The sequence below is a fragment of the Phaethon aethereus genome (assembly GCF_964289735.1).
Source record: "Phaethon aethereus genome assembly, chromosome: 1".
In the NCBI taxonomy this organism is placed as follows: Eukaryota; Metazoa; Chordata; class Aves; order Phaethontiformes; family Phaethontidae; genus Phaethon; species Phaethon aethereus.
In genome coordinates, this window is record NC_138575.1 from 123,975,894 (window position 1) to 124,002,967 (window position 27,074).

Below are 27,074 nucleotides of genomic sequence, written 5' to 3' on the forward strand. Positions count from 1 at the left end.
CTTGTGGTCTGCTCACCCCACCATCTAAGGGGCCTGACAAAATCCCAGAGACCGCAAATCTAAGACAGAGGAATAGGGCTGTGTCTTTTCTTGATGTGTTTCCCTGCACTGCACCCCTTTCTGGGGCAGAATGGCTTTCAGCTCCGATCCCCATCCAGCGCTGGCATGAGGAAAGGCTGGGAAGCTCCAGTGAAGGGTTGGGAGCGAGTGGCTGCCCCGGGGGGCAGGCACCGCATAGGGTGGCTTCCCTGCTGGAAGCGCAGGCTCGTGAGGCAGTGTGTCCCAGGTTTCCATCCTCATCTCCCTGGGAGCACAGAGACCCGTGTCTTTGGTCCTCTGAAGACAGAGGTTTCCAGTTAGATGTCTGCAGTGCCCTGCGGTGATGGTGTGAGAGTACCCCTATGTGGCCTGACTCATTTTTAAGTCTATTGCGCTTTACCATAATGAACCTGTATCAAAACCAATGCAAGGTCGGGAATATAACTTCCCATTCCTCAGTCAACAGCCATGACAGAGTTCTTCATTCACACTGCCTATGAAGCCCCACGCTACTATCATGTGATATCCCAAAAGTCAATGATCAGCAAAAGATATTTCTGCAGGCCAGGAAACAGGGAGCAGGAATTCCCACAAAGGAATCCTTCAGAAAAATTACCTATTATTATTATTTTGTTCATCTAAGGTATCTAGCTAGCCTTGATCACTATGGCTTTGAGTTTTTTATTCTTTAAATTGTTTATCCTCCTAAATTCTTTGTGAGATATGTGGGCGATAAGGCATAGAGACCCCCACCTAATGTGATGTAGGAGTTCTGAGGCAAAATTAACACCTGAACCCAAATCCCAGGCTGTGGCTTTGACCACTGAGTGAACATCCTCTATAATCTTGCTGAATTATGGAGAAAAATAAACAGTTCATTTCACCAATAATCTAATAATATAGATTTTACATTATATATATAATATACACAGACACACAAAATAGAAATGCATGTATATGTATTTCAGATAATATTTATAACCTAATGGCATTTATATAATATATGCATGGTTTATATAACATTTAAATTATATATGCATGTTTTCAAAGTGCACTACTATGACACTTAGTATGACATGTTGTCTCTCACTGCAGAATTAGTATTTTCTACTTTTCCCCCCTGTTTATTTCTTATTGCATCCCATAAGAAAGCAGCTTCATCAGTAACTTATTTTGGCTGACATGCACCTATAAACATGTAGCATTTATTTGCCATATTGCTGCTCACAAAATGTTGCCATGCTATTGCACTCCTTTGTTTAAAGTTCTCCGCTAAAAGGCTTTCTGCAAGGGCTGTGTAGGAGGCTTTGCAGCAGGGAGGTTTGAAATTGTTTTTCTGAAAATTATTCTGAAAAGTCTGTCCTTTTCAAAGTCTTGGCCAGCTGCACAGCTATTTTCCTCTTTTCACTTTCTTTACTTCTGCAGAACTGAATAATAGTCCCTATCTAATATTTTATATATAAAATATATAGTTGAATCTCTACCATGTACTTCCCTCTTTAGCAGCTTTTACTGGCCACTGAGGCACTTTCAGCGATTCTCCTTTGGCCAGCGTAGTATTCAGTCCCTTTGAGACCAGCCCATTTAGGGACCAGTTTTACCACCATTACACTCATCACGCATTCCTTATCTTGCACATAGTCCCCCAGATGTCAACAGGGCTCTCATATTTATGGAGTAAATTGATACCATATACGTCAAAACTTAGCCTTCAGCAGCTGTCTCTTTCTCATCTGTGACACCAAACAGCCTCACAGGGCTTTTCCAGGAATACTGACCAGCCGGCGTCAGTACAGCTGCCGGTTCCTGGGCAGGAAATTCCCTCCAGTTTTGACCACAGCCATGGAAAGGACAACCAAACCCCCCAGCATCGGTAGTCTGGATGGGGCTGACAGCTCATTTCAGCAGAGGAAAAGCACTAAACGCTGGCTTCCAGCCAACCTTTTTCACCAAATGTTGTGAAGTAGGTGTCTCACCGGGTTGGCAGCCAGGAGTTTGATCCTACACTCCTAACGGATAGGAGCCAAATGGCCCACAAAGGAAAATCCTCACCTGCTTCAAACTGTGCTGGTTCCTTTATTCGTGGAGGTCACAAGTCTCCTACACAAAACTCAGCACTGATCTGGTTCCTGCACCCCCCCCAGGCGACTCCGCCATGTAAGCAGTGACACTTTCCTCAGCCTGTTTGTGCAGGAAACCCACCGATGTTCAAAAGTCCTTGCAGGATCTGTCCTCGGTTACGCTGTGGCACAGTGCATTTCACATGAAGTGGACTAGCCTTAAGGTTTTTGCATACATTGACATATGCATGAAAAAGTGGATACTTTCCCTTGTTCCAGGCACTTGGACTATAAATCCATAGACAACATGGGTAAACATAACTTTCTTAGTATGTTAACAAGTTCAGGCTGTCGAAAGAAGACATTTGTGAGAAACAGATTTTAGTCTTTGAAATAATTAGACTGAGCTGAACAGATTTTTGGCATTATTTGCAAGCCAGTCATTGTTCAGCCTTTGTACTTAGAAGAGCAATTATAGCTCCTTTGGAAACATCCTTAGTTGAACTCTTAAAATAATAAAAACACTCCTCCATAAGACCACATCAACATATGGTTTTCGTAACAACAGCACAAACAAATCACCCACTCATCAAACACATTTAGGAAGAAGACAGGAACAAACAGAACAAACAAATTTTCTAAAGATCACTTACTCGTCCTGATCAATCAGAAGAAAAAAAATATCTAAATTGAATTCAGAAACTGCCTATAGGATATAGAAGACACATACAATATGCAAAAAACAAGTAAGTAAAAACAGAAATACTACCAAACACTGTAAAGCAAAGTTTATAGATAATATGCTGCAAAGCTGAATTTCAAAAATATTGAGCTGCTGATGCCCAGCTTTATGATCCACTCACTAGTTTACTTTTTAACTTTGGTGATGCGCCATGAGTAAGCAAGAAAGAGATAAAGTATGTCTACACTAGTGATCATTATCAGAATATCCTCTCTGGTTTCACCAACTTCCTGGTAACTCCAGGGTGAGGTCCCAGCTGAATGAGAGCTTCCACTGCTTGTACCGCTTCTGTCCCTGACAGCAGCAGCAGGGACTCCAGGGTGGTTCCCAGATGTAGACAAGACAACCATGTGCTGAAAATGGGAGACAAAGCTTTAAGAAATATACTCCAGCAGCAAGAATGGACATGATAATGTCATCAGTGGGTGATGTGCATCCCTGCTGTAGTTCCCTCTGGTAGATGCTGCTGCATGGTGACTATATGGGCATTAACTATTTTGAGATTCATGGACCCATGTCGCCTTTCTGTGGCTCCAAGCCAGCTTGGTGTAGCTCTGTGGTGGATACTGATGAGTTAGTGCCACTTCAGAAAAGTGGAGTCCTGAAGCACAACTATCTAGGCCTCTGGAGTGTCACGCTAACACGGAAAATACCCTGGCAACATAAGCAGCCATGCTTTCCAGGAGCCTGGTCTTGGGGTAGTCCCGAAAGCACCCACATCTTGAGAAATGCGGAAGTTGAGGTAAATGGATACAGAAAGGTTTTGAACTGTCAGTCACTCCTGATCTTACCTGACATAATATACAGAAATGTATGCGCACACACACATGCAGAATGCCAATACATCTTCATAGCTTCAATTTTCTCACCATTTTTGAGCACCTGTTAGGTACTAGTCAGGTTTTTCTGGAGCCTGGAAAGACTTCCCTTCTCCTTTGGATCACATCTGTCTCTCCACTTACTGCATCTTTTTATTCTGGAGACCATGCCTAACAGCTGCTTCCCCATAACCTCTTCCTCTGCCAGGCAACATACAGACCAGTCCTCCTGCATGACCTGTGCCCGTGCAGCACACGCACAGCTGTCTGGGGCTGAGCACTGAGAAACAACTTAGCTGCCAGCAGCAGCCAGAGCAGCTTCCACACAGCTCCCTGTGAAAACTTCAGCCAAACTGTGGTGTATGAGGAAAAGGGAGCAAACAAGCTCCATGTTCAAAATTGGGTTTGCCATCTGACAAATATCCGGAGAGAGCCCTCAGTATGAAACAGAATTTAAAAAATGAACATAAGCCGATTCCTCCAAGAAGCAATCCTTCCTGCATGTAGGTCTGTTGTTTTTTCTTGCCCTCTTCCGAGTGAGTATTTGTTTTGTGACTACAATAGACTAGAAAACTCCACATGCTAGTTTGGATGCTAGTTGGAAAGTGGACCAAGCACATCTCTCAAACTTGTCATCCTCCTCCAAGTAACTCCAGACAAGACTGAACGAGAACAGCATTAAAACACTGATGGCTGAACTGGAGCCCTTGCTACCATGCTCTCACTGTTGCTGCAGCCTATAGGACTGGGCAGATGGTAGCAGTGCCAGAAAATATATGGCAACTGAAACTTCTGTAGGTAGAGCCAGAGTGTCTTGCTCGTTGTCAATGCAACGAGTTAATGGCAGGAAGAGAAACTGTGTTTCCTCATCTAATCCCTACCCATGCCATTTTCAGGTTCAGTCAGAATCAGGATTGCTGCTGCTGCAGATGTTTAGCTCAGAATTATGACCCAAATAGCTTCAGCAGACAGCACTCCCTCCATCCTGCCATGTGCTGAAAGCTCTGCACAGTAGCGCTTGGTCTCCTTTAGGGGGGCGTAGCTCTCACTCTGCAAAAATCATTGTTGAGTCCCTGGAGAGACCGAAAGTGATGAAGATGATCAGTGGTGATGAGTCATGGTGGGTGGAATACTTCCACGGAAACAAATATTAATGAAAATCAGGCGGAAAAGGTGAATGTTATCTGTCTTTGAACAGTTTTATCAGAGGCCATGTCTGCTTTCAATTTTTGTCAAACCGTGTTACTATTTTATCAGAGATCAAGATTTGAGTATTTAAAAACTGGGAAAATTAACAGTGCTACTGGAAACAATGCTGTGATACAGTCTATTATTACTGAGCTTTGAAAAGTAACTAAATGACAGCCTGATCCTTTGGGAAATTTCTCAAGACTTAATCTTTGTTATAAGAAACTATTTAAATTTTATTTGACATTGCTGTGATGAAGTTCGGAAAAGTCTTAGTGATGAGGTACCGTTACTCTGTACGAGTGCAAAAAGGAATGCTTCTCTGCCTTGCCAGTCTGTCTCCCCAGTTGCCAGGGGCCTCAACCTTTGCAGGAAAATTACCCTTGAAAAACAAACCCAGTTCTAATCTCAAGGCCGCTGAAGTAAGCTAGTCCTGTGGCCAGAGAAATGTTATTTTGAGATCTGCATCTAGGAGGGGGTTACGGCCACAGGGAGCGGGGCAGTTGGCGGCAGCCCTGTACTCTGGGAGTCTCATGTTTGACTGTGTTGGCCATGTGCATGCTTTCAGTTATCTAGGGGACATTTATTTAGTTTTATTTCAGCCAAAAAGAGGAAGCACAGAAGAAGCAGTCACTTCATAAGCTTGAGGTGACCTGAGAGCAGCCAGGTGTTTCAGTGAAAGTTACCTATGACTAGCAGAGCAGCATCTGATTGAAGGTTTTTCCTTGCCAGCAGTGATGACTCACATGAATTATCTTTCCTCTTTTTATGCTGTCTAGTGTTTCCTCATCACAGTTCTGTATTGTTTTTCATTTCTCGCAAGAAAATTAAAAACATTATTGCCACATTTCTCTTCAGTTTAGGATTTTTAACCTTTTCTTGGTACGGGCCTTCACGAACAGAGAAGTCTGAAATTCTTTGGGCTCTTTGCACCTCAGATGGCATTTCTAGCGGGTCCTCAACTTTTTCATTGTGGATTGTTTCTAAATCTACACTGCCCAGTTATTATCCTGTTACTGTTAGCTTTGTAAAAACCTATTCAAAAGAGTTTTATTTTTCTCTTTATTGTTTATGTGCACGTACACTACAGAAACGTAATAAGAACATCTGTTAACTGTGGAAGTTATATGTGTGATTGATGCACCATCATAGCTTCTCTAAAAAAGTAATTTCTTACATTTTCTTTGCAAGACAGCCTGTCAGAAGGTCCTCTGTCAGTCCATGTTCTCACTCTCTCCATTCATTTGTCCAAGTACTTGAGTGACAGTGATAGGTAACTCCTGAATACCTACAAGATATAACAAGGGAATCGGGTATTTGTCTCTGAAGGACAACTTAAAAATAAAATATATCACTATATTCATGATCAGGGCTAAGAGCTGTTTCTAAAATAATACAGTCAGTTCCCTTTTTCTTAAATTTTATAATATAGATATACAGTAGATGAAAGTTTATGTCCAGAAAGTTAAAAACCTTGTATTTTTTTACTTGTAACAAAACTGCAAATTAAAGAGACAAACTTTGCAGAACCCTCTTTTAAAAAAAGGTAAGAAAAAGTCACTTTGCATATACATGAGAAAAGTATTTTATAAACCATGAAATGTAACAAGACTATGACAAGAGCTGCAGCTCGTTGAGACCTATATCACATTAAAGATGGCCTTCCAGTGCCTTGCAAGACTTTCTGCGTTTTTAAGACTCTCAGTTCCCCTCCCCACCCTTTATTTGCCTAGGTAATCACAAGAAGCCTCAAATTTAGCTCAATGCTCCCGTCTTTATGAAGCATTTTGACTGTGCGAGATTAACCTTCATGAGCAACAGTAGTCATCTTCTTCTGCAGTCTACTCCCACCGCTTAAGTATTAGCTACCTCCCAGAGAGATGCTAAAGCAATAGTGAGCTCAGCTCCACCAGACGTGCGCTCTACTGCAAAACGTAGCTGCCCCCTTGCCACGATCTCAGCATTTGCCACATGCATGGCATACAGACTGTCCAAACACATTGATGGGATTTATGCAGTAGAATGAAGTCATGGTCAAAGCTCTGTGTTGCAGTCCAAGTCTAATAACAGACCAGAGGTGAGATCAAAAGATTAATGGATAATCAGCTTGCATTATTAAGAATGTTGTAAATAAAATGAAGTGGAAAGATCAATCTTTCCTCTTAACTTTTTGTTTCCTTACTTTTCCAGGTTAGGGTCATGGGAATGTATCCTGCCACAGCCTGACTTGACACTAACCATGGGTTTTGTTTAATAATTAAAATGTGGTTGCTGTGGATCCAGTACATTTTGCTTCAGAGATGCCTTTGGTTCTTACCTGTTCAACAGCCTCTCACAGCACACTAAAATTAAGGTTTTTCTTTCTGTACCTATTAGTTTAATCTTTCAGCAAGGGACAATTTAAACTCCTGTTAGTTAATCTGGACAACGGACATCCCTTTCTCTGCCCTTTCCTCCTCATACATAGATTGTGGTGGGAATTTCTAACTGAAATTTCATTGGGATAAACAAATTAAGGAGATGATTGTTATAGGATTAGAGGACTACAAAAGGAAAAGCAGGATTTATATGATGATCACAAAAGTGAAATAAATTTCTCATAACTAAATAACATTTTACAAAGTTAAGAAAAGCAACAAAGGAAGGTTGAAGACAACCGATACAAACAAGTCGTCAAAAGTCTCACCTGGAGATGGCACGAGACAGAAGGGTATGTATTTCTTAGCATAATAACTACAGGGAGGAGGATCTTCATTTTAACATCTTCCTAATGCATCACAGTTTGGATTACAGCACCTCTCTGCCGAGCAATCAAGAGCTGGGATAACTCCCCGTGCAACTCCTCCTCCAAAAACAATCGGGTGGCTGTTGCAGCTATAACCTCTGAGAGTCAGTCTGCTGCCTTCCCACAACAGCGCTCAGCCAGGATCTCGATGGACTGAGAACCCAAATCCCTTCCCTTATCCGAGAAGACATTTCTCTGCCATTTGCCAGCCTATTGAGCTTTGAATAGCGGCATGTCCAGTCTGGTTTTTGGAAAGGAATCATCCGCTCCTTCCAATATGTTTATTGCCAGGTTATCCAAACTATATTTACTAGGTTAAATCTGCTGAGAATGTAAGCTTCATTCCCATATATGGCCTAGTGAAGATGGCCTGCAGTGTGTGTTGCCTTTAGTTTTTATAATTAACAACACAAGATGGTTAAAAATTCAAGCGTGTGTGTCCCAGCTTGGAAATCTGGTCAGCAGCACAAAGGAGCTGTTAGGATTGGAGTCACACAGGCATTTGCAAGTTAGGGGCTCTCCAATGCTTTCTGGTTTTTGGGTTGCTTATTGTGGGGTTTTTTAGTATTTGCAAGGCAAGCATGCCATGCGTGTTCTCTTGCAAGCCGTGGTAGTAAATTTGCTTGTCACAGGTATGTGGTTGGATGGTAAATGCACAGTCTGAACTTCTAGCCAGGGATTATAGAGCAAAGAGAGCAATTTTTCTGTATAGTCCTTCTGATGCTGCAGGGAAACTCTTTGTTTCTAAAGAGCCTTTAAGGGTGAAGCTAAAACATGGCCTGAGTTTAAATTGCCTACCTTTCCTTGAAAAATCTGTCCCTGTGGATAGCTTGAGAGAGGCACCTATGTGCACTTAATTTGAATGGGCTTGGGGTTTTTTATACAGCTGCAGAGCTTGAATAACATGTGGTCTCCTCAGTAAGGTCTAACAAAATTATGCCAAAGATCAGGGTGGGGCTGCTCAAAAGCCCTCCAAAATATTCTGGATCTCTGGAGCCATGAGGTTTGCTGTCTTCCACACAGGTTGTGAAGTTTGCAGGAAGCCAGAGCGATCCTGATGGCATTTTCTGTGCTGGCATCAAGCCAACCCCGCAGGCAGTGCCCACGGAGCCGGTGCAGCCGTCAGGCACGCTCAACAGCCACTCGGGAGCAGCTGAGGACCTGGCTGAACTACCCACTGTGGCTGTGGTTGCCAGAGACCTACTGCACCCTACACAAGTGGTACTCCATTGGGAGATGTCTTGTGTCAGGAAGTGGGTGCGTCCTGATCCCAGAAGAGAGATAGCAGAGTCCCACAACCTGCCAAAAGGTCTTTCCCTGGCTCTTTCCCAAACTTCTTCCTTTCAGCTTGTCACGCTGCCTTGACTTGGCAAGAGCGGTGCCGAAGGAGGCAGGGCTGCCTGGAGTAGTTGTGTTGGTATGCCCAGGTGGGATCCAAAACAAATGCAAGTATGGTTTTGCCAAAAATGCTGCAAAGGCTTGTGGAGCGGGCAGTGTGTAGTGTGAATGCGCTTGATGAGATGTGTGGGTATCCTGGGAGTGCAGCACCGTGGGGCATGGCCAGGAGAAGGGTGCAGACATGGCCATTTGTACCAATGAGGAGAATGAGCCCCAAGATCAGAGGGACCTCAAGACAGTGGCATTAAGTTTGGAGTAGTAGTTGGACCGCTAACTGCATGTGAGATGCAGACACAGCCTAACAGATAAGTCACAAGACAACACTTAAACTTCAGACAAAATGCAGTACCCACCATTTTGTCAATGCACACCTAAGTAGTTAAGACAAGCTCCATTCAGCAAGCACACCACCGCTTTCTAGTTTCAGTCTCCAAGGTGATGCAAACACAAGTTGTATGTAAAATATAATGCAGTTCCTAATATTATCTCTTGAAACTATTGATCATATACAAGGTCAATCCTACAAGAAGGACATTGAGTTGCTGGAGCATGTCCAAAGAAGGGCAATGAAGCTGGTGAAGGGTCTGGAGAACAAGTCTTACAAGGAGCAGCTGAGGGAACTGGGATTGTTTAGTCTGGAGAAGAGACCTTATTGCTCTCTACAGCTGCCTGAAAAGGGGGTTGTGGTGAGGTGGGTGTTGGTCTCTTCTCCCAAGTAACTAGCGATAGGACGAGAGGAAATGGTCTCAAGTTGTGCCAGGAGAGGTTTAGATTGGATATTAGGAAAAATTTCTTCACTGAAAGATGATTTTAAAGGTCTTTTCCAACCTTAATGATTCCATGATTCTGTGATTCTGTGATTCTATGGTTCTATATAAATCTCTCCATTCTGAAAGGAAATTAATGTAATTGTTTGCACAGACATGAGGAAAGTCATCTGAGAAGTGCTGCTCCATGATTAGTTAAAAATAGTGAAACCAAATATTAAGAGTTTGAGCAACAGAAAGTAGAAAAATGTATCAGCCAGCAGGCTCATACAATCCAAGCACAACTTTCTAGTCACTTCCCTTACCTTATTGGATCCAACTTGAAAATCTTGCACAGGCTTAAGACTGTCTCTGTGAGGCATGGGATAAGGAATTTCAAAGCACTGACTGAGATGACACCAAACAAGGTGGCTATAATGACCATCCTGAAAATCCTTTCTCTCTGTTGTCTCTTCTACAGTCTCATCTACTCAATGAACAAGAGAAGCAAAGGGTTGCAGGAGCTCCACAGTGATGCACTCAGCCAGAAGAGTAAGCGGTAGTAAAAAATTATCTTCTGGGATGTAAAAAATTATCTTCTGGGATCTCCCCAAGAGATAGAAATAAAGGTGAAAGCTAGCCATACAAACTGCTGTAGGGTTTGCAACTTCATCAACAGTTGTGACGCTGAAATCAGCCAACAAATCTGCCTGTGTTAGTTGAAGCATCTTCCCTGTTCTCTTAGCTAGGAGATCATCTGCTACAGCAACCAGTATCGTGTATGCATATGCTCAGGTATAAACCCAGACTACCAATAATCAGGAAGACCCAAAATACCTAGATAATGAGAACCTTTTCTAGAGATACCATGGATGAGTTAGCTGGCTTGCCTTTTGCGCAGTCTTGGCATTGTGAAGGAAACCAGGAAAGCAGCTTTTTTAGTTTTGTTAGCGCACTGCCTTCCATTGTTAATATAAGGACTGCGTAACACACTCCAAACTCTCGTTTTTTGACAAACTGCTACTGTTGGAAAAAGGACAGTAATTCATTTAGCAATAAAAGTCAACAAGCTTTTTATTACTGATTGGGAAATGAATTAAAAAAAATTTAAAAATCATGCTTAAATGTGAAAAGTCCAAAGATGTTAGGTGTTTATCAAAACAAATTGTAAGAGACAAATTTGTGTTCCATACAGAAATAGATTTATTGAAAAACTCAAGGAAAACAATTTATTACCTAGTTCTCTCTGGCACGCTGTCACCTGATTATCACGACAGCAAACATTTGTAATAAAAATCAGTTAAGAAGCAAGCCACTATTTTATACACTAACTTCAAATTTTATAGGCTAACTTCAAACTCAGATGATTTAAGTAGTACCTTCACATAGAACATATGTTTTTCTTTTTTTTTGCATGTCTGCTAAGGCTGGTGTAATTAAGAGGTTAATTAGAATCTTAAATGCTTAGGTTGCTGGTTGCGAGGTATGTCTCGCTCTATAAAAATAGCTTTATGACATGGGAATAAGTAGGATTTTTTCATTATAATTGCCCATCTTGTGTATTGGCAGCATGAGAATCCAAGTGAGAGATTGTAAACATTTTTAAATAATCCATTTCCAATTTTCTTTTATTATTTATAATAATTGAACTCTCTTGCTTTCTTGATGTTCATATTGCCACAACATTCCTGAAGCTGTACTTACTGTGTCAGCTACATCTACATTATGGCTCTAAGGGTTGTATGGAGCTGCACACAATAAAAAACAAAGTAAATGCAGTGGAATAACGTTGTGTGGCTTTTAGCACACCAAAATAACACTGACAGCACCTACCGTTGCATCGAAGGAGGGAGTAAACTGGGGTCAGGCTTTTCCAAATTTCATTTTTTTACACGTTTCATGGCTCACGTTGACTTTAGTCTTTGTTCTTTGAAGGGCCTTGCATTTTTCTTTTCTGGTTATTAATTTTTATGAGACACTTAATGCCCATGGCAACACGCCGTGTTTTCAAACATCCCCACTGCGTGCCGTGGGCTACAGCTGCGGGAGGCCCGTTGTCCAGCTGCGACCACTGCCACCCCTTTACTTCTCATCCACTGAAAACAGTTGTTCTGCGGCTTTTTCAGGACCTCGCACATATCACCGGGGCGAACACGTCTCCCACTGGCACAGGCAAGCAGCCCCAGGCCGCCAAGCCTCCAGCCCACCACCACAGCGACTCAGCAGGAGAGGCGCGCCTCGGGCCCGCAGCCTTAAGCCTTCCAGGGCAGAGGGGACGGGCTACGCCCCGCTGAGGCGCCGACCGCAAAGAAACCGAGCCTCACAGCACCGGCCCCGCGCTGAGGGAGGGCGCTGGGCTGCCCCCGCCCAAATGGCCGCCCTCCCCCCGAAACTACAGCCCCCACAATCCTCCCGGCGCCGGGGTACCCGCGCTGCCCGTGACGTCACCCGCCGCCTCGGGGAGAGTCCCCAAGCGCTCCTTGCGCTCCCGCTGGGGGAGGGGAGGGCGGTGGGCGCATGCGCGCTGGTCGCCCCGCGGCCGCAGAGGAGGCGGTGCCGCGGCCGGGGGAGAGCATAGGGCGGCGCGGCCCGTTGACAGCGCAGAGCGGCCGTTTAGGGGGCGGAGCGAAGCGGCTCCAGGCCCGGCGCCGCTGTCAACACCAGTCAACATGGCGGCGCGGAGGCCCCGCACCACCTCAGGTCAGTGGGCTCACCGTGGGCTTGGGCGCGTCCACAGCCACGCGTCCTGTCCCGTTCGGTCACCTTACGGGAAAGGGGAGGTGGCGTGGCGGCCGCCGTTCCTCTCGGGGGCGGGGGGGCAGCCCGGTGTGCCAGTGCCGGCGCCCGGGGGCGGGGGAGGGTTGTCCCGGGCTCTGCCCCTCCCCCGTTCGCGCCCCCCCCCCCGCGTACGTTGGGGGAGGGGCGAGGCGCCTGCGCGCCGTGTCTCGCGCATCGCCGTTGGCCTGTCCCCGGGCGGGCTGAAGGGGTGGCTGTGGCGCTGCCGGCGGCCCTGGGACCCCTCTCCTGCCCCGTGCCCGGCCTTCGCCGTGGCGCCCCGCCCTTTGCCTGCCGCAGATGCCCGCTCCTGCTAGGCGGGAGCGGCAGGTCCTCGGGTGAAAGCCGCCTTAAAACCGAGGTGCTGGCAGCGCACTTGGGGCGGCTCGGGGAGTGGCAGTCATCGGTGCCGGGCTCTGGCGTCGGCGGGGCTGAGCCTGCAGGGCCCGCTGGGGAAACTGGGAGCGGTTTCCCTAGCCTCCGTCCTCTCCACGTCTTCTAACGTGCAGATCTTGGAGTCTGTCGGTATAACTTTATGGTGTAACGCCTTTTTACATGGGCACAGTTTTACCTGCGTTAATAGTATGCATAATACTATCCTGCAAGGAAAGGAGTATGGTTTTTATCAATAGAAGAAGTTCTAACATGATTATTTTCCACGCAATGTGTTATACTTGTGTGAGTTTTGATTTGAACAATATTAATTTAGGGACAGAATTAATGGCACTAACAGTCTATGATGGCGTTTTTATATTCTCTATTGAAACGGTTTGCACTCAATACCTCAAAGTTGGAAAGAAAGAAGAGTCAATAACAACTTAGCATTTTGGCTCTTGCTATTTATGTTTTAGTACTCAAGAACATTTAGGTGATAATAAAGGGAAAGAATTCATACCTGCAGGTGTGTTTCTTGCATTTTCTAACTTTTTACCCATACTTGTAGTAAGACTTAAAAAAAGTTGCTGACATTCTTAATAGAATGTTTATAACTACAGTCTTTCTTTGCAGTTCTAGGTAGTAATTGAACTTTCTTCTCTGGAATGTCCCAGCATCATTACTGAACTTATATTTCATCTTAAATATATTTAACCAAAGCAGACTAATTAATGTCTGTATGTCCATAGAACTATGATATGCTTTTAAAATATTTTTCTTTAAAAAATTGAAAGCATCACTTCCCTTTGATATTTGAGTATATGTTGTATTTAGGATCTCTGATTTGAAGTTGTAGGACGTCTATTTTGAAAATGTTGACAGAATTGTACTGCAAGTATAGAACTTAATTGAAGTCCCAGCTTCATATGTTTCATCTGTGGAAAAGGAACAGAAGTGTCTTTTCTTGGCTTATTAGCATATGCTAACATCTAGCCCTCTGTGGAAAACATTAGGCCAGAAGGTCTCAATCTTTCAAAGTCTGGTCTATCCAGAAGAGACGTGCATGCTTTCTCTTAAGTTAGACATGTATCACATTGCTTAAGATCATAAAAGCAATTCAGGTAGGTCAGATGAAGCCCAGCATCCTGAAAGCCATCAGCCGCAGGATGAGCTAAGAAAGATTTTACAGGGTAAGCATGACACAACGACAATGTCTTTGTTGTCTTTGTGTCTTGACAGCCCTTGGTGGATTTTAATTTTTTTTCCTCCCCGTTTAATTTGTTCTGTTGTTATTTGGAGTCCACATCAGCTTTTGGTACCTACAGCATCCTGCAGTGAGCTGTTCCACAGGTTAACTGGGCCTTCCGGGTGGTGGGGGGTGAAGAGGGGAGAGGAAGGCTTCCTTTTTTTGTGTTGAACCAGCTTCCTGATAGTTTCATCTGATACCTCTTGGTTACTGTACTTGAACAGGTAGGAGATTCCTGTTCACCTTTTCTGTGCCAGTCATGGATTTTATAGATGATCCCTTCCCCACAGTCTTCTCTTCCTTACCTTGAAGATTATAGCAGAAAATCTCAAAATCCTTTGTTATGTGAGCTGCCGGACCATAGGTAACCTGTATGCTGCAATTTAAACCATTGGATTAGCCAGTTAATACTGAAAACGGTTCCATTAATGTTTGGGATTTTTACATAGATTGTTAATTCACTGTATAACTGAGAAAAATCACTTTTTTCTTTTTTTTTTTTTTTTCTTTTTAAGAGCATGAAAGTGACGATGATTCCTATGAAGTATTGGATTTAACAGAATATGCACGGCGTCACCATTGGTGGAATCGTGTGTTTGGCCGGAATTCAGGACCAATTGTAGAAAAATACTCTGTAGCTACCCAGATTGTGATGGGCGGCGTGACTGGCTGGTGAGGGAGAATCACTTTTCATAACTCTTCTAGACCTTGTACTGAGTTAGAAGATCCCCTTCCAAGGATATTCCAAGCAGATAAATGCATCTTCTCTAACAGGATTTTCTTTACCATTGATCAAGATTATTCATGTGTGAACAGTTTCTTAACTCATTACTTTGACTCATCATTCTTAGGTGTTTTGTAGTATTGGTAAAATACCAGTTAGCTAAGGGAACTTGTACCAGTTCCTGTGAAAAAGATCTGGGGAAGTGTCAGAGGTCTAAAAGTACAAGGAATAAATGGAAAATTACTGCATATAACTTCTGTTTGTATGGAAAAGCTTATTTTCTTATGAGTATAGATTTAGAAACCTAGTTATGGTATTATGGCTAAGACATATGTTATAGGTAAAAGAAATGAAGAAGAAAAATGTGTGGCAGAATATACTATCAAGAGCCCCATTTCATAGAGACTTTTTTCCTCTCTAAGTTCAGCTGGAACCATTTTGAACAAATTATCAGTTTGGTCTCATGTTAACTGAAGAGACGTACTACAGCATAGTTATGCTAAAATAATTCATGGTGAAAGCTAGACAGTAAAGGTGAGAACTTAAACTGGAAAACATGACCACAGCCTTAGCAGCTGTGTTAAGATATTTGTTATTTATCAAAGGTATTTGAATGGTATTTGTCTATTCCAGTACTCTAAAAATTTTAAGTTCAGTGAAAAATAACATTATGGTAGCACAGTAACTTTTAAAACAGAATTATGCAAGATTTGGAAGATGAAGTAGACTAGAAATGAAATTGTCATGTTCAGGCTCAGTACAGGTTTGAGGAGTGTAGGCTTATCTTTCAGTCTGGGGTTTTTTTTTGGTTTTTTTTTTTTGCCTCTATAACCTTAAAATTATTTTCAAAAGTTAGATGTGTATACATAAGCTCTGAAGCTTCTAGGGAATAGTTCACCTGGCATCCATAAAAACTGGCTTATTGAAAGATCTGGAAAGTGTGTATTTCAGTATCTGTAGATGTATATACCTCCGCGTGAATATTTATGTATACAAATACACAAACTCACTATTCATATGCAGGGGGGAAAAAAAAATCCCCTCTGTGTGTGGGCTGGTGGGGGGCGGGTCAGACACCAGCAGAGTTGCCCAGAGAAATTATGGAACCATCAGCCTTGGAAACGTTCAACGCCTGCCTGAGTAGAACCCTTAGCAACCTGATTTAGCTTGGAGGTTGAGTCAGACTTTGCAGCTCGCCCAGTTCTGGGAGGGTGGCTGGACCAGATGACCTCCAGAGGTCCCTTCCTGCCCAAACTAGTCTATGATATCAATATCTGTGCTGTTCTCTATTTGATGTGGGACTGTTTGGTGACTGCGAACAAGATAATTAATTTTCTGGTTGTCCTGATCCATTAAAAATAGACTAAGGCCATGTCCCAGTAGAGGTGCCCCGCTGATTTTAACTCCTGTCGTAGGGAAGTAACATCTTTTTACCTGAGATACTTAAGTTATGGGTTGTGTAGTTAATATGGTATAATATATGTTTTATATAGTTTATATAGTTAAGATGGTGTAACATATTGACCTTCCATTTGGGAACAGTTGTAATGGCACTTTTATATTTACATTGTGCTGTATTAACATTCTATATTTAATAGCAGTATGCAGCTTTTGTGTATAGACAAGGTCTGGGGATCTCAAGCTTACTTTAAGGGGACCATCAGACAGCCATGAACTAGCAACCATTACTCATGTTGTCTTGTGTTAGACATAATTAAATATTGTTTGTATTAAATATTTTGATTTAAAAATTAAAAAATGTGAAATGATACATTTGCTTTGTTAAATGAAAAAAAATAGTAATAGTTGTAGTTGGGAATTTTTGAGTGTGGCATTGTTCAGCAGACAACTTCACTGGACTGGGTTTTTTTGTTTTGTTCTCCTAAGGTGTGCGGGATTTTTGTTCCAGAAAGTCGGAAAGCTTGCAGCAACTGCAGTAGGTGGTGGCTTTCTTCTGCTTCAAGTATGTAGAATTTCATGCTTTGTAAGTTGGCAAATGTTATTTACTAAACAATAGGAAAAACACAGCTGTTGGGTAAAATTGAATTAGGAAGGCTTCTTATCTACTTCCATCTTTTTGGTCTTAGCAGTCAAAAACTTACATTTCAGCTGGAATATTGTGTATAAAAGAGAAATTTCTAAAAATCAGTGGTAAATCAGAATCTACTCTATCCTGTAAAATATTTTGTAGTGAGCCAAAAGAAACCTCTGTGCAGAAACTGAGATGCTGTATGTGATTCAATATTAGAGGAACTGCCTGTAAACCTATGGTTAGCGAGATCAAGGAATTTAAGCTGTGTTTATTTTAAATAGGTTTGGGAATTTTGTTAGTGCTTTAGAAGAAGTGGGTTGCTTTGGCAGTTGCTTGGAAGGCTTGCTCTGGTCCCATTCTGAAGCCACATTTTTTTTCTTTTCTCCCCATGCTATATTTACTAATTATATCTATTGAACCTCTGAAGCTTTGCTGATTTCTGATAGCTTTATTGCATTCCTCTGTTCAATTAGATTTCAAGTCCAAAATTTTTTAATGATGTTATCTGGCATGATCATTTGCATTTTTCATCAGATATTGTGGTTAGGGGAGGATATAATTCCAAAAAGCTTTTAAATTAGATGACGAAACTTTTAAGTGAAGGAGAATTTCACATACCAATGCCAAGTAATTCTTACTGGAATTTTTCATGTCTTAATACCTGTGAGCTTGTAATTTTTCCTCAGATCATTCTAGATGAAATAGACTGGTGCCTACTTAGGTTCATGCAAATAATATATAACTTTTTGAGACAGAATGTTAAAGATAAATATATATATATATATTTATTCCTTCCAACACCACCCATGAGAGTTTCTGAAAAGCATATCCCGCTTTTATTTATTTTATTTATTTTATTCCTTTGATTGTAAGGGCTGTTGCTGTCAACTGTTGATCAGGAAGACTTGGGTAGTACCTCTGCTGCTGTGTAATGCATCAAAATGTATGAAGTACTCTTACTTCCTTCATGATCATGTTCTCTATTGGTTTGGTTTTGTTTTTTTTTTTTAACCCCTTGTTGAACGTATAACTGAACTGCAGCACTTACGTGAGAATGTATGCTCTTGGAACTATTTGGTTCAAGTTGTTTTCAACAAATATAAACTGTATTTTATTTTGAATTACTCCAAAGCAAGCATCAACAACAATTTAAAAAGTCAAAGAGAGATAGTTTCGATATAAAGCTTTATAGTATTAGCACTTCGCCATTGTGCATTGATGACCTTTTAAAATTTGGTGGAAATGATTGGTTATTGGGCTTCTACCCAAACATAGGCATGAATTTTACATTTCAACAAGGGCATTGAATCTGAAAAGGTTTAGAATCATTGAGATGTAAATTTTTGGCAAAATGTGCTATGCTAGCAAATGAATCAATTTGATAGAGTACTCTCGACTTCTTTAGCCCATAATGTATTTTTCTGGATCATGAGGGAAGAATTAAATCTTTACACACACACACATATATATATATTTTTTTTTTCCTTCAGTGAATCTTGAAAGTACTTGTCATAATTTTCATCTAGTTGACTTCAAGATCTGAATCTCTCTTCCCATGTTGTTTGCCATCGGTCTTAATTCTTTTAATGGAAATTCTTATCTAAATATGACTGAAGACCCTACAGAACAGAGGCCTGGCATCTAGGAGTAGCAGGCAGAATGTTGCCTGCAGGTGCCTTCATTAGTACTTCTGACTACAGGAAGCTGGAAAGTTAGAACTAAGACCTGTAGGCAAAGGAAAATACAAATTGCTTAAAACACGTTACTTCTGCAGTATTTTTTCTTGTTGAACGTGAAGTTTGGGGAGCTTTCCTGTACATAAAATAGTTGTGCCATGTGTTTGAGTGTCTGATTTCTTAGTTATCTCATTTACAGTGTATCTGAAAAGGAATATTATCCAAGGGGATAAATGACTTGCATATTTTGATTGAGTTGTCTATATCTTTACTTAAGTAAGATCAGATCCTCTTGGAAGGGAATGAAGTAAATGCCTTGGTCTTTCATTTTAATTCAGAATGTTTTGCATTTTAAAGATGAGTCATAAATTCTTAGTGTAATTACATTTCTGTAGTCTTTAATTTTTTAATTTAAAGATCACACATCATTATTTTAATTTCCCTATGAATACATGTTCAACACTTCCCCTGAGTGGGCAGAGGAGCGTTTCAGCACACGGCTAGAAATTTCCTTTTTATCTGTAAATTTCTCTGAAGTTGCAGATTTAATTTCAACTCCTGATTCCAATATTGACATTGTAATTACCTGCTAAAACAAGAACTATGGAAGGCAAGATTCTTGGCTAAAGCCCATTCAGTGAAATTTTTCAGTCCTGAAATTAAAGAAACACCTTTTTTTCTTCAGTGTGTGATGTCTTAATCTCAAGAAATCTAGTAGGAAACTGAAAGCAATATATTTTTGGAGTGTCAGTTTGTACAAGAAGCAAAAAAAGATTTTTCAGATTTTTGTAAGTGATCCAGAAGATTTTCAGTCTTAATACAGATTAAATGAAAGATAGTCTGAGGAAGAGAATAAAAATGACATTAAGGAGTTTGCATAGGTTTTAAAAATTAAGATCTGCTATCACATCTTTGTGCTGGATATTTCAACAGCTTAATTTGATCAATTAACTATCCTTTTTTATTGAAATAGATGTAGTTCTTCAAATATGCTGGTATAAGACCAATACCCGTGCGCTATAGTAAGGAAAATACAATTCTTTTCTCATAACAAGTAGGGGATTTTCCTTGTATAACTTCTACTTTATACAGCCCAGTTTAGTGAAAACCTGAAGAGTAGGGAAGTATGAACTCATGTGGTTCTGCTACAATGAATTAGTTAAAAACAGTTGTTCTTAATGAGCGCCTGTTCCTTCTGTTTTTAAACTCCTGTATCCTCAATAACGGTTTCATTGCTTTTTGCTCTACAGTCAACATACAAATTGCAGGTTTTTCCATTGTGTGTTGACTATTATTTAAGCATAAAATTGTATTTTTGTTTGGTTATTTGTGCTTTCACTAATATATTTTGCCTCATCCCATTAATATGCCGTTGATGAATTAAATTCTTCATTAAATTATTTTCTAACTTAAGAAAAAGAAAGCTTTGCAAGGAAAACAAGCAAAATAAACTCTAAGATAGCCTTGGCTGTATATTGTACAGGGGTTTCTTGATACCATGCCATGATGATGATGTGGCATCTCGGTGAAGTGGGAAGAGAACAACATGCTTCTAGGATCGGGAACTTAGTAAGAAAGAGTTGTATTCAGTTTTGCATTGAATATCCCACTTGACAGTTGATGTGTACAGACTTTGAGGAAACATTCAGTGGAATAGCCAAAGCAAGGTAGTTGGAAGCTAGCCTTTTAAAGAAATACCATATTTCCATCAGGTTTTGAAATGAAATGGAGGGACATTGTTTCTCTGCCTTTGTAAATTGGAGTAGTTTCACTGGTTAGAGCGGAGCTGTGCCAGCAGATGGTGGCTGAATCACAGAATCACAGAATCACTAGGTTGGAAAGGACCTTCAAGATCATCAAGTCCAACCATTAATCCAGTGCCACCATGTTCCCTAAACCATGTCCTGAAGCGCCACATCCACACGTTTTTTGAACACTTCCAGAGATGGTGACTCCACCACCTCCCTGAGCAGCCTGTTCCAATGCCTGGCCACTCTCTCGGTGAAGAAATTTTTCCTAATATCCAATCTAAACCTCCCCTGGCGCAACTTGAGGCCATTTCCTCTTGTCCTATCACTAGTTACTTGGGAGAAGAGACCAACACCCGCCTCACCACAACCTCCTCTCAGGTAGTTGTAGAGAGTGATAAGGTCTCCCCTCAGCCTCCTCTTCTCCAGACTAAACAACCCCAGTACCCTCAGCTGCTCCTCATAAGACTTGTGCTCCAGACCCCTCACCAAGCTTCATTGCCCTTCTCTGGACACACTCCAGCACCTCAATGTCCTTCTTGTAGTGAGGGGCCCAAAACTGAACACAGGATTCAAGCTGCGGCCTCACCAGTGCTGAGTACAGGGGCACGAAGATGTAGCCTCTGGAATTTAACTCCTACAAAAAGTGCTGTATCATTTCTCAGTCCCTCCTTGTCTTTGTATCTTGAAGTTAGAGACTTTTCAGATCTGTTCTGGAAATAGCTTGAGTGTGATGGGCGTTGCTACCTATCTAAATACCAGCAAATACCTAGAAGTATGCATGACTTCTGTATGCTGTGCCAGCACAGGGAGCTCACATGTAGCTTCTGGGCTTGGTTGGGCTTTTTTAGTATGAGAGATTTCTGTCTTTGAGGAGATTAAAACTCATTACTTGCATCTTGCAATATAAATTTTTTGCTTGTAAACATTTTTTGCTCATTACTCTTAATAATGTTTCACAATAACGAAGTACTTGCATGACTCTCCAGTATTACCCCCAAAATGTGGTCTCTCCTTTTAGATGCTTTTTTTTTTTTTTTTTAGTGTAGAGAAAGATGCATGTATTTTTCGTATTCTTGCATTGATGTATTTTTTTTTTCAGTTGCCTTTTTGGAAAAAATTATTTCAATGGTTCTGGAAGATGTTGAACAAAAATAAATTTTGCTAATGTGATACATGACAGAGAGCGATACATATCTAATATTCCATTATCATATATACATATATAGATAACTTTCTGTATATATGGAAATCTACCCACACTCATACCCCTATATGTCTCTTTAAGAATATCTATATAGCTATATGACTCCTTTATATATTGAAGTATGGAACTGATAATGGTATATTATTATTTTAGTTTGTTATTATAGGGACTGGGTTTAAAAATACTAGTGAATTTTAAGAATTTGTGTTTACATAAATTTACTGTTGTAAAGACATAGGTTTTTAATGATGTGTTAGGGTCTAAAAATTGAAGTCTGTCTCACCAACGTTTTGAGTTCAGTGGGATTATTTCTGCACTTACATATGCAGTTATGTAATTAGTAAGATTACAGCCAAAGTAGATATGACACAGGCTCTGATTATCACTGCAGTGAAGTACAGGGTTTTTTTGTTTTCTCAGTTATAAATTTTGTATTAAAAACATTGTCCTCTGCTTATTTCATAGATGTGTACAAAAACTCAAACATCTCTGCTACGAAGTTCAGGGAGAAAAGTAGTATAATTTTTATTGTATAAATTGGACTTTTGATACAAATGTAAGTTGTAACTATTGGAGAGCTAAACAGAAGTTAATTAAAAACTTCTGCCTCTCTTTGTACTGTACGGATAACTGAGCTCATTGAACTAGTCTTAATGAAATGTTTCTTTTAAAGACCATTTGCTTATTTTTTTTTTTACAAGCAAGCAAATATATTAGCATTTCTTACCTTGTGTTGAACTGGGTAGATAAGTCCATATTTAGTTTTCAGTTTTATGAGTTGAAGGCACCAATTCAATGCTTGGGCCTTTTTCAAAAAAGAAAAATTACCCCAGTGCGCCACTCCCTGCCCCTCCCCCCCCACTCCCCCACCCCGGCCGGTATGTCATCCAGTGGCTGGATGTGCAACGAGTACAGCTTTAAAACTGGTTTCATGTTTTCATATTGTGTAGACAGTCCTTAATTAGCTATCCCTGCCTAACACTGGTGCCCGTGTGGGTAAATGGTTTTGCAATAGTCAGACAAGGTCAATGAATTTGTTATATTCTGAGGTATGAAGTAAAGAAGAGTATAGTATTTAATAAGTTCATTTTGCATTTGTCCAGTGAATTGGTTTTTTAAAATCTTGTGCAAAGATGGAAAGCGAAGTTTACTTGCTTAGATAGTTGGTCTTTTAGGAGCTTTGTTTTGAATTCAGAAAAAATCTGTCTGACACTTCTTTCATTTTAGGTTTTTTTCAGGATCATGAAATTCTAATTTGTGGTGAAATATGTTGTTTAATTATTGTGGCTGTTGTAAAAGAAGCTAGATGGTCTAATTTTAGTTATTTGGTAGAAAGAACTACGTGAAAGTCAAAATTCAGTGCTTGTAAGCAATGTGAAACTTGTTTTTATGGCAAACCTAATAAATTGCTTATCTAAATATCTGTTCCACAGAAGTTCATTACCTGTGACATATTGGCCAATTGTACTATTTGTATTTAATGCTCTTACGTAAGTTACATGAATTTGCCAAACATGACCTTAAGAAGGACCTGAGAAATCCCACTCTTCATAAAGTTTTTTTGTATAATGGTCATTTACCTGTTATGTGAGTGGTCTGTATCTATTTGTCTTAGCAGTTAAAATAAGCGGTAATCCTTAGTTTTGATTTTTTTTCTATCTTTTTTCCCAACTAATGAGTGAGTTATCTGTTCTGTAGAGCATGCAGTAATTGTCTAGTTGGTTGGTTTTTTTTCTTTTTAAGCTATGATTTTTGTAAACATTTAAATATATATTTCTTTTGTGAATTGTCTTAAGGAAATTGGTGGGACTGTCAGTGTTGGTCAAGTAACAGAACATGTTACTTTTTCTGCCAGGATAAAATCTTAGTAAGAGAAATAAGGCAAAGGGTTGGGATGATGGTTAAACGTGCTAAAAATCTCTTGGATATTGTTTAAACGTTTTGGGAGTTTGAGTATAAATTGCTATGAACAATCTCACAAAACTTACCCATTTTGCTGATGTTACAGAACTTGTCCTGTACACAGGCCATGTTATTTTTCTACTTATTTGCTTTGTTTTGTAGAAAGTATGAGAATTCTTTTGTAACGAATACTTTTTTTATCGGACAGTTTAAATGATGTAGGATAAAATAATAGTTCCCAGTATTTCTAAGGATGATTCTGATTAGCCCCAGATACTCTGTCACACGTCAGAATTCCACAATTCAGAAAGAAGCTGAAGTGAAACAGTTTTTTCATTGTTGTGCTATGAATGTACTTTTCCCTTTCCTTTTCTTACAAGTAAAGTTACAGTAAATGCTGAAGGAAAAACATTGTTATTTACTACTTTTATAACTAAAGAATAGAGAACTGGTAAAATTAACAAGAGTCTACTGAAATTTGCCATTGCTTGTTCTAATTTGAACTGCTGTTAACTGTGGAAAATATTAGTGTATGAAGCTGAATACTTGCTGTAATCGGAACAATGTCTTTTCCTGTATCTGTAATAAAAAAAAGAAAGAAAAATCACTTTGTAGGCACTATGGTGCTGTATTTTGACTCATGAAATGCTAACTACAACTGTACTAAATATTCTTTATTTTCCTAGATTGCTAGTCATAGTGGATATGTACAAGTTGACTGGAAGAGAGTTGAAAAAGACGTAAACAAAGCAAAAAAACAGTTAAAAAAGCGTGCAAATAAGGCAGCACCTGAAATCAATACTCTAATTGAAGAGGTAAGTCTAAGGTGATAAACTGTTTTCTAGCAGTCAATTTTTCTTACCTTCACTGCGGGTGATGATTAGTTGAAAATGCACATGGAAAAGTGGAAGGCATCAGAAATGGTCTGGCTGTATATTTCATTAAAAGTTATTGGACTGTACTCACTTTTATTTATTTAGCTTTCTATTTTGCTCACTCTTAAAGACAACACACAACTTTCAAAGTTAATGCATTTCTACAGCTGATACGGCTTAGGTACTGCCATTGGCTTTGCCGTTTAGTCTGTGCAGATTCTTGACTGGTGAGAAAGCCAGTAAGGTTGTGACATGGTAAAAAGTTGAGGATCTTATGGTTAAAACCCAGTAGCTAGAAAGACAAAACTCAAATTTTCTTAGTCTGCTGGTAACAAAATTACTTGTCGTGAAAGACTGACCTTTCTCTCTGGAGAAAAACTATAACTACTTTGTAACTAGACTTGTGGTTTTTATCTCATTTTTATACAGTTTGAAGAATACCTGTCTTCAAAATCTGCCAGTAACACACTGAGGTGGCATGTGATACTAATCAGTGTTACTGGGGCTATTTCATTCTGTCATTTGAAGACTTTTATTTAATAATTTTATCTTTTTTTTGTTATTAAAGTAGATTTAGCCTGTTTTTACATATTTTCACATTTCACACAGACTGTCTAGGTTTCTTTCTCAATAACTGTGAATCCTGACTTGGAATATGCTGTAGATAAAATGTAACAGCAGCCACACTAGCACTCAGTAATTAAGAGTTCTGACATCTCGGATTTAACCTATATGGAGTTGCACATAGGTTGATAAAAATTACCTTAAATTTTACTGTGAATGTGAAGTTGAAGTTCAAGAGAGATGATTTTCTAGCTTCTTCTATACCCCAGATAGCTTAACCTATCCTTTTCTGTTGCCCTGCAGAAGTGGGTGGGACAGGATGGGGGTTTTGGTTGTTGTGTCCGTGTGTTGTCTGTCGTCCCGTGTACCCACCCCCACCCCCATTATGTTACTTTCTTCTAATTGTGTACTAGTAGCTAATCTGAAGTGTTTGAAGTGGAGGATTTATGAAATGGCACGTTTGATATAACATGTTATACTCTGCTATTACTTAATGAAATACTGTACACAGATGTCATACATAGCATTAAGTTGTTAGGAAACTGGCTCATAATGGAGTGAAGGGTATTTCTTTTTCATTGATCTAGTTTCCAAAACAAAAATATTTTTTTAAAAACTTTTTTCATGTGGTTAAAATTGAAGTCTGTGGTGGCGCTCATGGTTTTTTGCCAAGGGAGTTTGTAAAACAGCTGTCTTGCTTTAATCAAAACAAGAGTGCTATTGGCATAAAATTGCTATGACCATTTGTCTGTATTTTGACTTTTAAAATGCTAACTGTATTTAAAATATATTGTTGAAGACAGCTGAGAGTCAGTTTTCACTTCCATTGGTGCCAGCAGTTGCCACCTAGCTTTATAAGTTTTTAAACATGTTGTATCCCACTCCCTCCCCAGCCCCCCCCCAATTTTAGTATTCTTGTTTCCAGGCAATTGTGATAAGTATTAAATGTTACAGACACAACTGACTCAGTTCTTTACAAATATCATTTTTCTTCTCAGTCAACAGAATTTATCAAACAGAACATCGTGGTGTCCAGTGGATTTGTTGGAGGCTTTTTGTTAGGCCTGGCATCGTAAGGACCTGAATCATCTCTTCCAGATGGCATTCATTCATGGCAGCAAAGAACAGTTGTGGTGACATGCTGTTGTTGAGCAGCGTGGGTCACTGGGCCTTCCAGAGCAGGACGAGTGGACTAGCTAGACAATTTTGAAGCATTTACATTTCAGGCTTTTGCCTCCTGAAGCTTGGCAAAACTAGGATTTGCTGAAAAACTGTGCAGTGTGCTCATTATAGCATTTCTGGGCAAAACTGGTTCATCTTCATCATGAGTCTTTTTATCTATGACCTTTCAAGATCTAGCATTTTTTAAAATGTTATTCTTGGAATATTGATATGTAACCATACTGTAAGAAAGCAAGCTCCATTTCTATGTTTTCAGTTAAATATTTTTTATTTTAAAAGTATTTTTCTTCATGCTGTAGTAGATAGTATCAATGACTACATAATGTATAGGAAATTGTAGTTTCAGCCTTGTGGCTGTCCATCTTCTTTAGAAGTCACTGCAATAATTATCAATCTGTAATACCTTTTTACAGAGTATTAAATAACAAAGAATCATGAGCTTATTAAAAGTGAAAATTAACTTTGACTCTGGCCTTTGTGTACACGGAAAATAAGAAAGTCTCATGCTTATAGCCTGCAGGCTTCTGGTACAAATATTTGCAGAGATACTTGTGATATTTGTGTGCTAAGTGAATGTATAATGTTATTTTTCCTAGATGTGTAGACACACTTAAACTCATGGATAAAACTGTAGTACACAGATAATTGTTGCAATCGCAGACTCCACAATGATCTGATGCTTAATTGTTTTGCACTCAGTAAACCATGGTGGTCATTTCAGACCTCAGTAGTTGGTGAGGTGAAGCGATGAAGCTTCTGTCTGAGCACTTTGCAAGCACCAGTACTTTGTAGCACGTCAGTACAGTGTACCCCGAGTGAACTGAAGGCTGCTCTTGCAGTCCATTTTAGCTGGAAACAGTACTCACTTTCATATTCACCTCTACTGCAACTGTGTTCTCCCCAACTTGGATGAGGGTTTTTTCACAGCTGTCACTTAGTTTGACTTTCACTGTTTAGGGTGTCAGCTATGGAAAAACTAGGGTACGGATTGG

At 40.2% G+C, this 27,074-nt stretch overlaps 1 protein-coding gene across 1 annotated transcript; it reads left to right on the forward strand.

Annotated features, from left to right (window-relative positions):
- Positions 1–12,445: 12,445 nt before the first annotated feature.
- FUNDC1 (FUN14 domain containing 1) lies at positions 12,446–25,976 on the forward strand (the record flags this gene model as incomplete). Its single annotated transcript, XM_082010188.1, has 5 exons — positions 12,446–12,476; positions 14,688–14,844; positions 16,784–16,859; positions 24,148–24,276; positions 25,899–25,976. 5 exons carry the CDS (start codon positions 12,446–12,448, stop codon positions 25,974–25,976), a joined length of 471 nt encoding a protein of 156 aa, XP_081866314.1.
- Between the last annotated feature and the right edge of the window lie 1,098 nt (positions 25,977–27,074).